The sequence below is a fragment of the Cygnus atratus genome, chromosome 2 (assembly GCF_013377495.2).
Source record: "Cygnus atratus isolate AKBS03 ecotype Queensland, Australia chromosome 2, CAtr_DNAZoo_HiC_assembly, whole genome shotgun sequence".
Classification (NCBI taxonomy): Eukaryota; Metazoa; Chordata; class Aves; order Anseriformes; family Anatidae; genus Cygnus; species Cygnus atratus.
Window position 1 is genome coordinate 86266915 of NC_066363.1, and position 14582 is coordinate 86281496.

Genomic DNA, 14582 nt, shown 5'->3' on the forward strand with positions numbered 1-14582 from the left:
CCATGATTGGCTGGATGGTCACACTCAGAGTTGCAATGGCGACTAGCGATGAGTGACATTCCTCAGGGGTTGGTGTTAGGACTGGCACTATTTAACATCTTTGTCAGTGACATGGACAGTGTGCACCCTCAGCAAGTTTGCCGATGACACCAAGCTGAGTGGTGCAGTTGACACCCTGGAGGGAAGGGATGCCATCCAGAGGGACCTGGACAGGCTTGAGAGGGGGGCCTGTGTGACCCTCATGAGGTTCAACAAGGCCAAGTACAAGGTCCTGCACCTGGGCAATCCCAAGCACACGTACAGGCTGGGCAGAGAATGGATTGTAAACAGCCCTGAGGAGAAGGACCTGTGGGTGCTGGTTGATGAGAAGCTCAGTGTGAGCTGGCAATGTGTGCTTGCAGCCCAAAAAGCCAAACATACCCTGGGCTGCATCAAAGGAAGATTGGCAAGCAGGTTGAGGGGGGTGATTCTCCCCCTCTATTCTGCTTTTGTGAAACCTGACCTGGAGTGCTATGTTCAGCTCTGAGCCCCCCAACATAAGAAGGACATGGACCTGTCGGAGCAAATCTGGAAGTGGGCCGTGAAGCTGGAACACCTCTTTTACAAAGACAGGCTGAGGGAGTTGGGGTTGTTCAGCCTGGAGAAGAAAAGGCTCCAGGAAGACCTTATAGCAGCAGTAGGCCCCCTTCCAGTACCTAAAGGGGGCCTACAGGAAAGCTGGGGAGAGACTCTTTGTCAGGGAGTACAGTATTAGGACAAGGCGTAATGGCTTTAAACTAAAAAGAATGTATATTTAGATTAGATATAAGGAGGAAATTCTTCACTTGGAGGGTGGTGAGGCACTGGAACAGGTTGCCCGTGGAAGCTGTGGAGGCCCCATCCCTGGGAGTGCTCAAGGCCAGGTTGGATGGGGCTTTGGACAACCTGGTCTAGTGGGTGGCATCCCTGCCCATGGCAGGGGGTTGGAACTGGGTGATCTTTAAGGTCCTTTCCAACCCAAACCATTCTGAGACTCACAATTCCAAGGGGCTGCTGCTGCTTATGGAGAAAAGAGTGGGAAGCAGAGAAAGGCAGAGGATAAAAAGCCCTACCCTATCTAGGGGGCATTATCAAGTGCATATTTAAATACACTTATAGTTCCTGGTTCCTCTCAGAGGTGCCAGGACCATGAGGGCACAGATGGGTCTTAATCAGACTAAGCAGCCTCACCTGGGGCTTCCACCCATGGGGCCAGCGGCTCTGTTTGACTTGGTCTGGGTGCTTTGGTAGGTCTTCGTCTCAGTGGTGCTTGGTGATCATAGGGCTGTGGCTGACTCTGGTTACTCTAACTGGACCTCAACCTTGATCTGCAGACTGAATTCCTGACTTCATCTCAGATCTGCTTCATCAACCATGATGTTGACTGAGGATCTGGACTGCTGGTTAAAGCTGACAATGATTGTTGGCCCTGTCCTGGTCACCTTGTGGGGTCCTGAGGGATGGTTCCTTGTCCAGCTAGGTTTTGTCCTTGTGCTTGGTCCTTGCTGTACCCTGAAACTGAGAAAGCAGATGGCCTGGTGTTCTTTGGTTTGCTCCTACTTGGCTTTGAGAGTTTTTGGTCTGGGTGAATCCCTATGTTTCATGAAGCCTTTAGTTTTTTGCCTTATGCTCAGCAGGACAGGCCTTTTCCACAGGGAGCACTCTTTCTCTCTGGGTTTTGTTCGTATGTTACTTTTCCCCGGTATTTTTCTAATAAACCTAAGCTTAGGAGTTGCTTCCACTGTAGGATTTGGGTCAACAACAAAGCTGTGACAAGGTTTTGAAATATAAATCCTCAATAGAGAAGTTAAAAGTCTCTTTTAATATTTCTAATTGAAGGTATTTAAGGGGATTCTTTCTACTGCATTCTTGTTACTGAGGTTGGCATTTGGACATCCCCAGCGCTCTTACTGGTGAATCTAGAAGATCATTCACAGTTTCATAGACTTGATATCAGTGAATCTTTTTTTGAAAGTTTGCTGAATGTCAGTTTGTGGCCCTGGAAATGAAAAGACGGGGTAACATGAAATGTGGCTGTGGGCAGCCTCAGGCCTGTTAGCTGAGCCCAGACTGCCTTGCTGCTGGGGATGACGAAGGCAGCTTTTCGAGAGGGATGACTACAGGTGAAACCAAGATTGTAGTGGCGTCAGTCAGGGAGCCCAGGGGAGGATGAAAAGATGCACCGGTCACAGTTAAGGACAGCAGGCACCAGGGAAGAGTGAGGAACTGCAGCAAGGTCAAGCACAATGCTGAGTTCTCAAGAGGATCAGCTGTAGGAAAGCTGTAATCATGTTGTCCCAGGCTTATTCTGTATTGATCAGAAGGAAATGCGTACAAACATTATCAACAGAACTGAAAAATGCTTTTGTACTCTGAAAGCAGCATATTTGGCAAAGTTATAAGTACTTTAAAAAAGTCTTAACTGCTAATTTGTTTTTAACAATTTTATTTTGCCTTAAGTAGTTGTAGAGGAAATATTTATTTATTTATTTATTTGATTATAAGATACAAATTTAACTGATTTTTTATCCATTTTTGTTTTTCTCTGTAGCACTGATGATGTTTTCATTTCCCTTTTCAGGTCCTGTCTCTCACTGAAATACTCTGGCCTTGTGTGCTCTTCTTGGTACTGGCTGCAATCCGCTTTCAGGAGCCCCCAAAATACAAGGAAAGCTGTATGTTTTGTTTCACTTACACTCTCTTTTGCTGGCCTCTGCTTGAAGAAGTACTTAGGAAATATTAAAGATAAACTGTAATGGGGTGTGCTGGAGTGGTGTTGACTTAATTGTAGCGGAGTCAGTAGAAAGAGCCTTAGAATGTGTTTAAGTTTTGTCCAGCTGTGGCTCTGAGCAAACCATATTCAGATGGCTGAAAAAAATATAGAGTTTAAGGTATGATTTGTCAGAACAGGTTTAGACAACATCTTTGGAATAAGTTGAATTTCTCTGGTTTTAGTTGTACTTACTTTTTTCTATTGATAAGAAGTTCAGTTTAGATGACTGGCCCAGAGAGAGGTAATTATGCAGTAGATGTTAGACAAGATTAATCTTAACCCTACCCACTTCCTGGGGCTTAGAATGAACACTTTTAATTCTTCCATGTTCTTTTTAGCTTTTATCTTGTTAAATGTTAACTTCATTCAGAAAAGAATAGCTTAGGGTATTTTATTTTATTCAGCTTATCATTCTATTATTCACAGATGTCAGTACTGCTAATTAGTAATTTTACAGGGAATGGCAGGCTGGGTTCCCAAATTGGGCGACTTCCCAGAATAATAAAGAAGTGCAGTAGCAGTTAAACCCAGTAAGTGAAGAGACAACAAAAGATGATTGGCTATATTATTGCACAAGAGCTTCAAGAACTTAAGATAGTCTGTATTTAAAACAAGCATGTAAGTCTTGGACCTCTCAGTTAACAAGTGACTTAGTTGTACATTCTACGCAGGAGACTTTAGAGTTAGTACTTTGAAGAAAGCTTGGCAAGTTTACAAAACAGAAATAGCACATGTTCTGTTTCAGTGTAATGTTTATTCATTCTGTTTAATTCATCATTCTACTACATGAAATAACTTCTGTGAATTACAATAGTGGCTTCTAATGTGTACTTTGTTGTCATAATTTTTGTAAGGGGCATACAATAATGCATCATTCTCATAGGGCCAAACAGGATGTGTATTTAGTTGGTTACTTGATAATGTACTGTAAGAGATTAGTATTAACCATGTAAGATATTACAAGTTTTGCAAATGTCAGGCTTTAACTTCCTTAGTAATCAGTCTGGTAAAACAATCATAGATATGTAGAGTGAAACATCTGGAGAGAATCTAGTGTGTGCTATATATGTTTACTTTAGAGTAGCTGTGGTCTGGATCCAAGTATGCAATGCATGCTAGGGGCCTGAGTGCATTAGGGGTGCTCTTAGAGTACATCCTCTGCTTTGTTTCAGCAGAAAGGGATCCAGCGTATGTGCTCTAAGAAATTTTCACATTGTGAACTGGATTGTGCTAAGTAAGAATAATCATCTGCCAGTGTCACTGGTCATTCCCAACACAAAATTCATGGTTTTAAACATCAGGTAAAGTACTGAGGAATGAAGAATGGTTTGACTAACAGTACAATTTCTGGTGTATATATCCAAAATATTAGTGCCTGAATTTAAATAAAACTAGGGTTTTTAATTATGTATATATAGTGAATTCCTTGTTTCTGCATCTTTCAATTCTGAATATTCAGTAAGAGTGGTAGCCCAAATGCTAGCTTTCTTATCTCCTGCTCATTTTCTTCCATTAATTTTGATGTGGTGGTTGCCAAAGAAAAGTTATATTACTGAAGGTGGAATGATGTTTCAGCCATTTCTTAATTTTAGATGTTTTAGAGAAATAAAGTTAAATAGGAACCCTATAGCTGTTCTCTGTGTTGCAAAATAAACGAAGCTGTGTTATATTTTGAGGTTTAAATTCTCAGAGAACATGAAAAAGCTGCATTTTAGACAGTCTTGATGGATGTAAATTCAGACATCACAGTACCATTTCCGTCATTTCATGAAAGCCTGGGGGAAAAGAGGAAACACTATTTCATGAAAAACTCTGTATTATGATTTAGGTCACAACTCATTTTGGACTGACAGTCTAGCAAGCATATGTTGCAATGGCATTAATACCAAGAAAACGAGCTTTCCGGAAACTGCTTCCTAATGTCTGGTTGTCATAGTCTGGCATTGGAGTTATCAGTTTTCTGTGGCGAATTAATTGTGCTTAATGGAACACCTGCCACTGGTACAACTTTATTGTTCACAGGTGACAAAGCAACTTCCTAGAAGAAGAGAGCACAATGTTATGGTACAGGCTTTGTAACTGCAGTATCATGGGTTTTAATTCTGCCACTGCTTGGTTTTAGGTTATTTAGAAGCTCGAGATTTGCCAAGTCGGGGCCTTTATCCTTTCATGAGAACTCTTTTCTGTAATGTTGGCTCAAGATGTAGGAATACCAGTTACACAACACAGAAAAACAACCGCTTACGGTAAGATGTACTCATTTATACAATGCTTTAAGTGTCACAGTGCATCTTTCTCTACAGCAAATGGTTTTATTTATTTATTTATTTTTGGTAGAGAGGAAGAATAGGAGCTTTGTTACCACATACTAAAAGTTTCTTTTAGTCTTGTTATGAATGGAAGAGACATGGGGCTTTAGTCATGCCTATTCCTAATTTCTTTGCTTTTCATGGGAATTTCTTGCTGTTATTAGACAGTAAAAGCTATTTTGGAGAAAGCTGGGGGAAACCTTGTGATATTCTTACCCTTCAGTGCTGCCACCCAAGACCATACTTTTATCCTTCATTGGAAAGGCGATTGTTATGCAAAGGTGAGACTGACCAACAGAAAGTATATCATATGTGGATTTATACTTTGGGAGCATACATGATGGGAGGTGTAAACATAGAAAAGCAAAACAGGGATAGCTCTCAAGTAAGACACACAAAGAGCCAAAAGGAGTAGCAGAAGCTCTTTTTATTAAAAGAATGTGAAAAAGAAGACTGTAAGAGAGCCTTATCACAGGATCCCAGAATGCAGAAAGAGAAAAAAGTGAATTTGACTGAGCTTTCTTTAAGAAATGTAGTACATCCATCTACTACAAAGTGTTGAAAAAACTGAGATGCAAAGACATTTATACAAACTGACACCATATGTGACTGAAGAATGTAGTCATAAGCAACCTTTCAAAATATATAATAATAAAGTCAAATTAAGGTAAGATAAACAGAATATTTGTGTATATATGTATACTTATTCTCAGAAAACCTGAGAATATCTACCAAAAAATCTTACAGGTTCGAGTCAGCTAAGGGACTATGTGCATCATGTTTTTATGGTTTATTATTGTAGAAGTTTGTAGATAACATTAGTTTTATAGACAGCAATAAATTCAGCTTGCAGCAAGTTGGAAAGCTTCAGTATCACAATAATTGGCCATAATACTTGTTTTGATTAGCCTGGTCTAGTTATTTTTATATCTAGAGAGGTATTGATTGAGCATAAGACCATGCAAAATAAATCTTGTTTATGCACAAACACTGTCTCTGTAAAGCAGTAATTTATTAGTAGAATTGAAGTCATAACAATTTAAGCTGGAATCATTATTAGAACAGATCTATTATTGCACAAAACATTTCTATGCGGTAATATCTGTTATTGTAACAGTATCTCTTTAAAAAAATAAATTCTAATGATAACTGTGTAGTTAAGATTGTTACACAACCACTTAGTTTCTACCCCCTTCCTCAGGGGTTGTGCTTGCCCTTCCACTGCTGCTCTGGCTCATAAAGTCAATGGCTTCAATCTGGTGGCAGTGGGATTGTTATTGCAGGTCATGGTTTGGAGCATTTTATCTGGAGAAATGTGTTGTTGATGGCTTCTTTCTCATGCCAGAGTGCAATTGAAGTCACTTTTATGTTTACTAACATGCTTTTGTACCTTGCTCATTCATCACTGTTTTGCAGATCCATGTTACTTCTGAATTTATATGGTACATCCAAATATATAGGGTACCTCTTACATGTTAGATACTCATTCTTTTTTCTTGTTAGTCACGAAATTGGCTTTGTACAGCTATGGTTCTACATTTTTAACTGAGCACCAGTAAGTTGTGTATAGCCGTGGGCTCCCCAGGGCTAGCTTGTGCCCAATCTCTTATCATCGCATACCTTACTACAGTATAGTGCATCCTGAATCCACACTTCTCAAGGCCTCTACTGTCATAGAGGGTCTGTGTTCTTCTGTGCTGCTTTCCTATATTTGTCATAATTATCTTATGTATTAAATAGTCACATGTTACTCCTTTGTGTTTAAAAACTATGGTGGCATTATACATTGACAAGTGAAAGTAAAATAAATAGCTGTAGCCACATGGCCAGAAAAAACAAAACCACAGGCACACTTCAGATTCAGACAAAATAAAAGTGACAAGCCTCTGTGCTGTGGCCTTGCAAACTCACTACAAAGTGTGTTGCCTGTTACCTGCAGAGGCAATATCATCTTACTGGGTTATAGGGTTACAAATAGCTCTTGGCCTTTCAAAAAAAATATTTCCTAAAAGGATACTTTTTATTTACATCACCACCCCAGTTGCTGTTTAAGTGTGTTAAACCTCTAGAAGCTATGAATTTTATTTACTGCTGTGCATGATCACTTACGCTGCTTTTACTGAACTGCCCAAATTATATTTCATCTCAAAAGAAAAGCAGGAAGAAATTTCCTTGAGGCAGTCTTAGACCTACTTAGGGATGAGGAAAATTATCTGCTTTCATTTTTTTCAATTGAAAAATAAAATGCATCCATGTATGTATATTTATACACTCAGTAGGCTACGTGAAGTAGCATGTCAGGAAAAGGGTAAAAAGGTAACATGAAGTTCATCCCGAGGTCAGTCTATTCCAGCAGGTCCATCAGCATAAATTAAATCAACCTAAGGGCTGCTCTGGCTTATGCTGGCTGCCAACAGCCTTAGGAATGCAGATTGTCAACTTGATCAGCCAAACATAACTGAATCCTATGCTGTCCCTGTGTTGAATGGACAGAAGGGGTAGTGTAGGAACAGCAGTATCAAATATCTTCCCTTCGAGGATTTATGTCAAGCCATAGCAGGTTCTTTACAGACATTTTCAGGGACACTTTGCATCAACAATGTTGTGCTTATCAAGGGTAAATCAAAGACTCTGTATAGCCTGCATGGACACTTGACCCATTTATTTTCACAGTGCATACCACATTGAAATATAGTTACTTTTTTTTTTTTAATTTTATTTTTTTTCTTAAAAAAAAAAAGTAATCCTCTGACTTCTGCTGGAACCTCCACTATGAAAATCATAAACCACCCAAATAACTGTCCAGGCCAATAGGCTCCATCAACAGACTGTTGGTGAGATGAGCCAGGTGAAGGCTATGATCAACTCTGTAACTTTGATTTGCTGCAAAATCTACCCCCTTGTCATGGTTTTGGCTGGGACTGAGCTAACTTTGCAAAGAAGCTCATATGATGCTGTGTTTTGGATTCTTGATGAAAATAGGGGTGGTAACATGCTGATGGTTTAGTTGTCACAGAGCAGTGCTCACACAGAGCCAAGGCCTTTCCACCTCCTGGTGCTGCCCTGCCAGCGAGGAGGCTAGGGGTGCCCCAGGAGCTGGGAGGGGACACAGCCAGGACAACTGGCCCAAACCATGTGCTGTCATGCTCAGCAATAACAGCTGGGGGAAAGGAGGAGGAAGGGGGGGCATTCAGAGTGATGGCATTTGTCTGCCCAAGGAACCATTACACGCGATGAGCCCTGCTGTCCTGGACGTGGCTGAACACCTGCCTGCGGATGGGAAGTAGTGACCAGATTCCTTGGTTTGCTTTGCCTGTGCATGAAGCTTTTGCTTTACTCAGTGAACTGTCCTTATCTCAACCCAGGAGCTCACACAATTTTACCTTTCCAGTTCTCTCCCCCACCCCAGCTGGGGAGGGGGAGTGAGTGGCTGTGTGGTGCTGAGCTGCCTGACAGGTTAATCCATGAGACCCTTCCTCTGATGCCTGAGAAAGCATCCATTTTTCAACAGCTCTGAGGTTTTGCTGTCTTCAGTCACTGCAAAAGCTGCTGGCTTTCAGCAATTTGATGCAATTCTCCAGCCTGTTAAATGTAGCAGTATCTCAGACCTCTTCATTGCTGAGTATGTGTAGGAACTCCGATAGCATCTGTCTCCTCTGCTCTTTCCAGAATGTTCCAAAAGATGCAAAAATCTTATTTCTAAGCACATTGTTTTATTTTTCTTTACTTAACTTCATGTGGTGTTTAAACAGCTGTAGTTAAGAGTATCAATATTAAGACCTGTTTACCTCCAAAACAGGTGTTTGCTAAACTTTCACAAATTTGAAACTAAACCTACTAAGGCCCAGAGGTAGCCTTAGTCCTGATATCGCTGTGGAAAATGATCCATCACCATGCAGCATCATGTGCTGAGACCACATTTTGCTTGTGCTGCATTACAGACTTTCTCTGGACAACACACAAGAGAAAACCAGGAAGATTGCATGGGTGTGGTGGTTTTACTCAGGTGGGCAGCCAAGTTCCACCACAGCCGCTCTCTCACTCCCCCTCCTCAAACGGAAAGGGGGAGAAAATACGACGCAAAGGACTCCATGCCTGGAGTTTCTATTCATTCCATAACCAATTAAGAACAACACTTTTTTTGTTTCTTTACATATATATATATATATATGGAAAAGTGTATTGCATTTTGGAAGGTACAACATGGAGGGTAAAGATCCTACCTTTCCATGGCAGATGCAGTAAGCTGTTGTCCAGCATGTGTACTGATGTTGATGATCATGTCTTGCCTCCAGGCCATCCTGAGATCATGCAGAATGGGAACCAACACAGCTCGGGCTTTGCTGTTTTAGGGAGATTTTTAGCGTGGTGGCAGGGGCCAGTTTGAGACGAGTTTGCTGAGGAGGCTTCTGAAAATCACAGGTCTAAATGGTATTGCACGTTACAGCTCAGATCCCAGATGAATGAAGAATTGCTCTTATGAGCATTCTTATTGTCATTCTAAGTAACTGGGTGATTTGGACTGAAGTGGTGTTTCTTTTTCATGGCTTTAGGGAATGCCAGTTGCTTTTACATGGTCAAAGAGATGCAGAGGCTTTTGACTCTTTTGCAATGTTTTGTCATGGGCCAAACTAATATAAATGTAAGTCTTTAGTTTGATTTTTGTCCTCGTACAAACATTTCTGGAAAGTCACAAGGGAAAGAGTTACTATGGATGATGATGAAATGATATAGCTACCTTCTTCTAACACCCTGGTTCTAATTATTCATGTCTTCTACAAATTGCTGGTTTCCTCCTTTTTGCTGTCCCTTGGTTTTTCTCTTCATTGTTCCTAGCAGCTGCTGCTGTTAGCTTACTCCTGTGTGTGTAAAGGTAGTCAATATCTGTCTTCTGCCCCAGAAAGCACAAGTTTCTTTGGGAAAGTAGCAGTACAACAGCCAAGTATTCTGACTGGCAAACTGAAAATTGCTTGTCTTGACTGTTCCTGCAGCTGATTGAGGACTCTAGTTTCATATTTTTTTGGCAAGACAGTGACATCTTTCTGCAACTTTGTCTAACTTGTGCTGAATGAAGAAACTAGGAGTGTCTCATAGCATTGCTATTAGCAGATAAATATGATCCCCCTAATACCATATTAAAAAGAAAATAATTTAAAACTTAGCACAGATGTTTAATATATAGAACCTCTGTGACATGTTTCATAAAATTGAACCTGAAAACTAAGATCATTCCTGTTGCCATTTCCCCTTCCCAAGGAGGTTGAGCTCAACTCCAAGAGCAGCCAGAGAAATGGCTGTGGCAACGAGGACAAGAGGGGCACAAGTGGTAGCTGACTGACATAATTCCTCTGGGAATGCCTGTAAAGCTAATAGCTCAGAAACAGTTTGCCTGAACTGCTGCTCTTGTGCTGCTGAGAGGCTTGTGTTTGGGAGAGGGGTGTTTGTGGGTATTTCTGGTTGCATTTGCTGCCTTATCTTCTGTTGTAGCTGGGCCTTATTATGCATTCAGGGGCCAGCCCCACTGAACTTGCTGCCCTACCAAGCAAACAAGTTTTGAAGCTCTGAGATGTAGACCAGACAACATTTTTCCTTGCTCTGATTGAAAAGTGGTTGCTAAACAGACTCTGCTTATCTACTACGTTTGCTACCTACCTGCTCTGAGAACTGCTTGCTGCTCTGCTCATGCGACGTGAGGCCAAATGGTTTCTGGGCTGGGATTACTTGTGAGAGATTTCGATAACAGAATTGATTAATGTTCACACTGGTCAGCCTGTTCTATCAGATGTGCTTCTGCTATGTATTAAAAAGGTGTCTGTAGCATATAAAATAAGAAGCCAAGGTTGCTTTTTGGTTGTTCCCCTGCTCTTTATCAACTCAAGCTTTGCGGATCTAAGGTGCAACATAGCAATGGGGTTGGAGGAGAGGGTACTATTAATTCCCTCATCACCATCATCAGTCCAACCAGGTGTTGGCAAGAGGTCATCAGCACCATAAGCCTAGCTGTGTGCTCCTGTGTGAGTAAAGGTGACCTTTTCCCCGGGAACGTTGTTATATGCAGTGCCTCTGAAATAGGAAGGTTTGTACATAGGTAGCAAGGCTGCATCAAGCACCACAGGTTATTTGTGATACTGTCTTTATGTTCTCCTTCTCTGATCACTCATGATTATTGTAATTTGTCTCGTTTCATGAATTTAGGTGGCAATTTAAAGTTCAGTGAGTATTTGGGAAATAAAATGTATGTAGAAAATCATGTGGAAACTAATCTAGTGTTTTTTTTTTTTTAAGGTTCTGACTGGATTTATTTTAACTGATGTTGTTACTCTGGTCAAGCATCAGACCCTTGTTCACACTCAAAAGGCACACATTTTCAGTGTATCTGCTGTTGCTGTTCTTTTTCTTTTCCAAACATCGATGTTTCTAGCTCTCAGAAATTTCGGGCTGTAGGTGTATTAGTAATGCTGGAATACGTGGTAGTTTTCAAAAGCAATGGCTAAAGTGCAGCTATTAATCACTCTGAAAGCCACCCTGTGAACAACAGAAACCCGATGTTTAAATCTCTTCTGGAAAGACGGAAAAAAATGTGGCGAGAAATTGTTCTGTCTTTAATCCATGGAAGTTTGAAGTTGGTGAAAGACTTCTCTAAAATCTATCTGGCAGTAGGCCAAGCTGGGATCAAAATAAGCTTCTCTGAAACAATAAAGAACTTATTGGAAGTTCTAAGATTATTTTTATCTCCTCGTCCGTTAGCCTAAAATTGCAGACAACTCTGTAGATGTCAGAAAAAAATGAGGATCAAGGAGGGAGTGTAAAAGAAATGTGCTGCTTCATCTGCCCATAATCCTGTGTCTGTTTTAACAGAACTTTTAGACCTATCTGATGCAATTATGTACGGTTTTGTTTTTGTGACTTAATATCTAACTTAACTAATTAGGATGAAAACATTTTGGTAACATAGACTCAACAAAGATAGGTAACAATTGCTAATGTTAAATAGTTCTTATAGTGTTTAATATTAATTCTTAACCATAACCAGTTAGAGAATCAAATTATTTTCAGCTTAAAGGGCACGAAGGTCACGTGTTGGTGGATGGTCTCAAATCATCTGTCTCAGTCCAATAATGCTTTAGTCCAATAATGCTTTAATAATTCCCTACTTCTAGCAGAATCAAGAGCCTAATGCTTTGGCAGTAGGTTATGTACAATCTTTTCAAAGTAATTTGGAGTTTTAAAAAGCTTTTTGTATTTGGGTCCATCTGCTGTCCCTTGAGTCACAATGCTGAATTCTTTCAGTTTCCATGGTCTTGTATGCAACCTAAGTCAAGCTTAGGACTCTGACATGACCTCTTTCTGCATGTGTTTTCCTTTCACTGTTAACTAAAGTGTCCTTAGGGTTTGTGTGGCCTTATATCAGTTGAGATACCACTGCTAATGAAAGTTTGTATAATGTGTCAAATAACTTGTCACTGGAAAAAAATGCATCTAGAAAGTTGATAATAATTGGAAGAAAGTTTTTTTTCTAACCAAAATATTTTCCTTTTGAGGTGCTTGCTCACCTCATGTTGAAGTCCTGCTCAGTGAAGATCATGGTACTGTTTGTAGGAATCCGATGGAAGCAATAAGATGGGATAAAATAACTCAGCATAATTAGGGAGTAGAATGGGAGAGCAGTGCCAGTTTGTGCTTTGTGAATTTCTATCTCATTAGATATTTCTTTACCAATAGGTAAGAATTGCGATGGAAACTAACATTCACATACAAGTCTGACAAGAAAGGAAGATAACTCTTTACTATACTTTTTAAGTGGTGCTTATGCAACAGTTAATTGTGCTTCTAATGAAAAACGGTGATATTTTTGCTACACGACTTCAACCTAATATAATTTGAACTATATGATATATTTGAATTATATTATATTAAAATATAATATAATTTGTATGAGATAAAACAGAATTCAACTGCCTGGTAACATGTTAAAGATGATTGCTCCATTGTTTATGGTGCCTTGGGATACTCTAAGTAATTTTGTCTTGTAAGGAGACAGAGAAAATATTCCTTGACTTCTCATTTCACCTTAAAGTTAGTATCAGAAAACTGTTGTGTTACTGAGTAGCCACCAGATGGTAGTATTGGAGAGAGAAACAATATGTACAATGGGTTTAGCTCTGAGCTAAAATCAGTGGAAAGCCAGTACTGATAACACAACAGCATTTTTATAAGTTGCTGCATGTATTTGAAAACAAAACAAACAAACAAAAGGAACAAATCATAATATTCCAAGTACAAACTGTATAGATTTTCGAGTAGAATGGTACCTTGAGGAGCACATCACATGGAATTGACTTACAGCTGTTCATATTGCTGCTTTTTTGTTGTTGTAGTTGTTCAGGTGGCAGAACTGTTATTACAATAACCTAACTAAAAGGGTGAGGTGCCAGCCTTGGTCAGGGCCCAGAGAGAGGGCTTATCCACATTCCATCTGGTAACATTGACTTCCGTGTTTCTGGATAACAATTGCAATGTATTGCCTTAGATGCGATATGAAAACTCAAACTTCAGCATACAGTATAAAAGGAGCATGACCTGGACTCATGATACACCCGGGGAGAAAACTTGAGTGAATTCAGAAATGTTAAAGACTTCTTTTGATGTTTCTGTTTGCTGCCAGAATTGGGTTCTTTCTGTAGGTGAGCTGCTCCAGCTCAGGGATTTTTCAGTGCCTCCTTTCCTGTGGTTTTGGCTCCGTAGTGCAACTTGCATGCTAATGAACTAATCAAAATAAAAGTGGTTAAATGTATAATAGTTTTAAAAACAACAACAACAAATACACACTAGATTGTAATGACGTCATCTCTCCCCTTCTTTTTCCATGCAAAAGCACTTCAGGTGTCCAAGGTGGTCCAGAGAGCTTTGCAGGACCTGATCTAGCCTTCTTGAAAGCGATACAAGAACTTGCAAAGGGATTTGCTGAGACCACAGAGAAAGCTGTGGCTTTAGAAAAGCTATGGGAAGAAAACTCAAAGTTCTCAGGTAAGTAGTTATCTTTATAATAATGAATTGCTTTATCTGTCAGGTAATGATAGCCATCCAACAAAGAAAAAAATCTTAAAAATCTATCTTAAAAAATAAAATGGGCAATCTCAAATTTTAGGTGATCTGAAAAAAAATAAAATACCACTTTTATGATTGTTATTATCATGGCTGTCATAATTCTCAGTTTTCTAAAATTGTGCTCTTGTTTTACGACTTGATAGTTAACAAAGTACTGCATGGGGAAAGGTTTTAAAGATCAGGATTAATAATCTGAATATATGGTTGCTTATACTGATAGTTACTTTTGAATGTATGCTAGACTTTACTGAGAGAGATCTGTTGGTCTGGGAAATAACCTAGTCTTTCTCCCCTGGTATTTCTGTTGTACTACAGAGTATAGGGATAGAAAATATCACCAGCTCATACATAGTGACCTTCAGGTGAACAAATCA

At 39.9% G+C, this 14582-nt stretch overlaps 1 protein-coding gene across 1 annotated transcript in view; it reads left to right on the forward strand.

Moving 5' to 3' along the window:
* The window catches only part of ABCA13 (ATP binding cassette subfamily A member 13), a 197800-nt gene that overhangs the window by 2665 nt on the left and 180553 nt on the right, over positions 1–14582 (forward strand). Inside the window, exons 2-4 of the mRNA XM_050708769.1 lie at positions 2600–2693; positions 4914–5037; positions 13976–14127. Of these exons, the coding sequence (XP_050564726.1) occupies positions 2600–2693; positions 4914–5037; positions 13976–14127 (370 nt within the window). The remainder of the gene's footprint in view (positions 1–2599; positions 2694–4913; positions 5038–13975; positions 14128–14582) is intronic.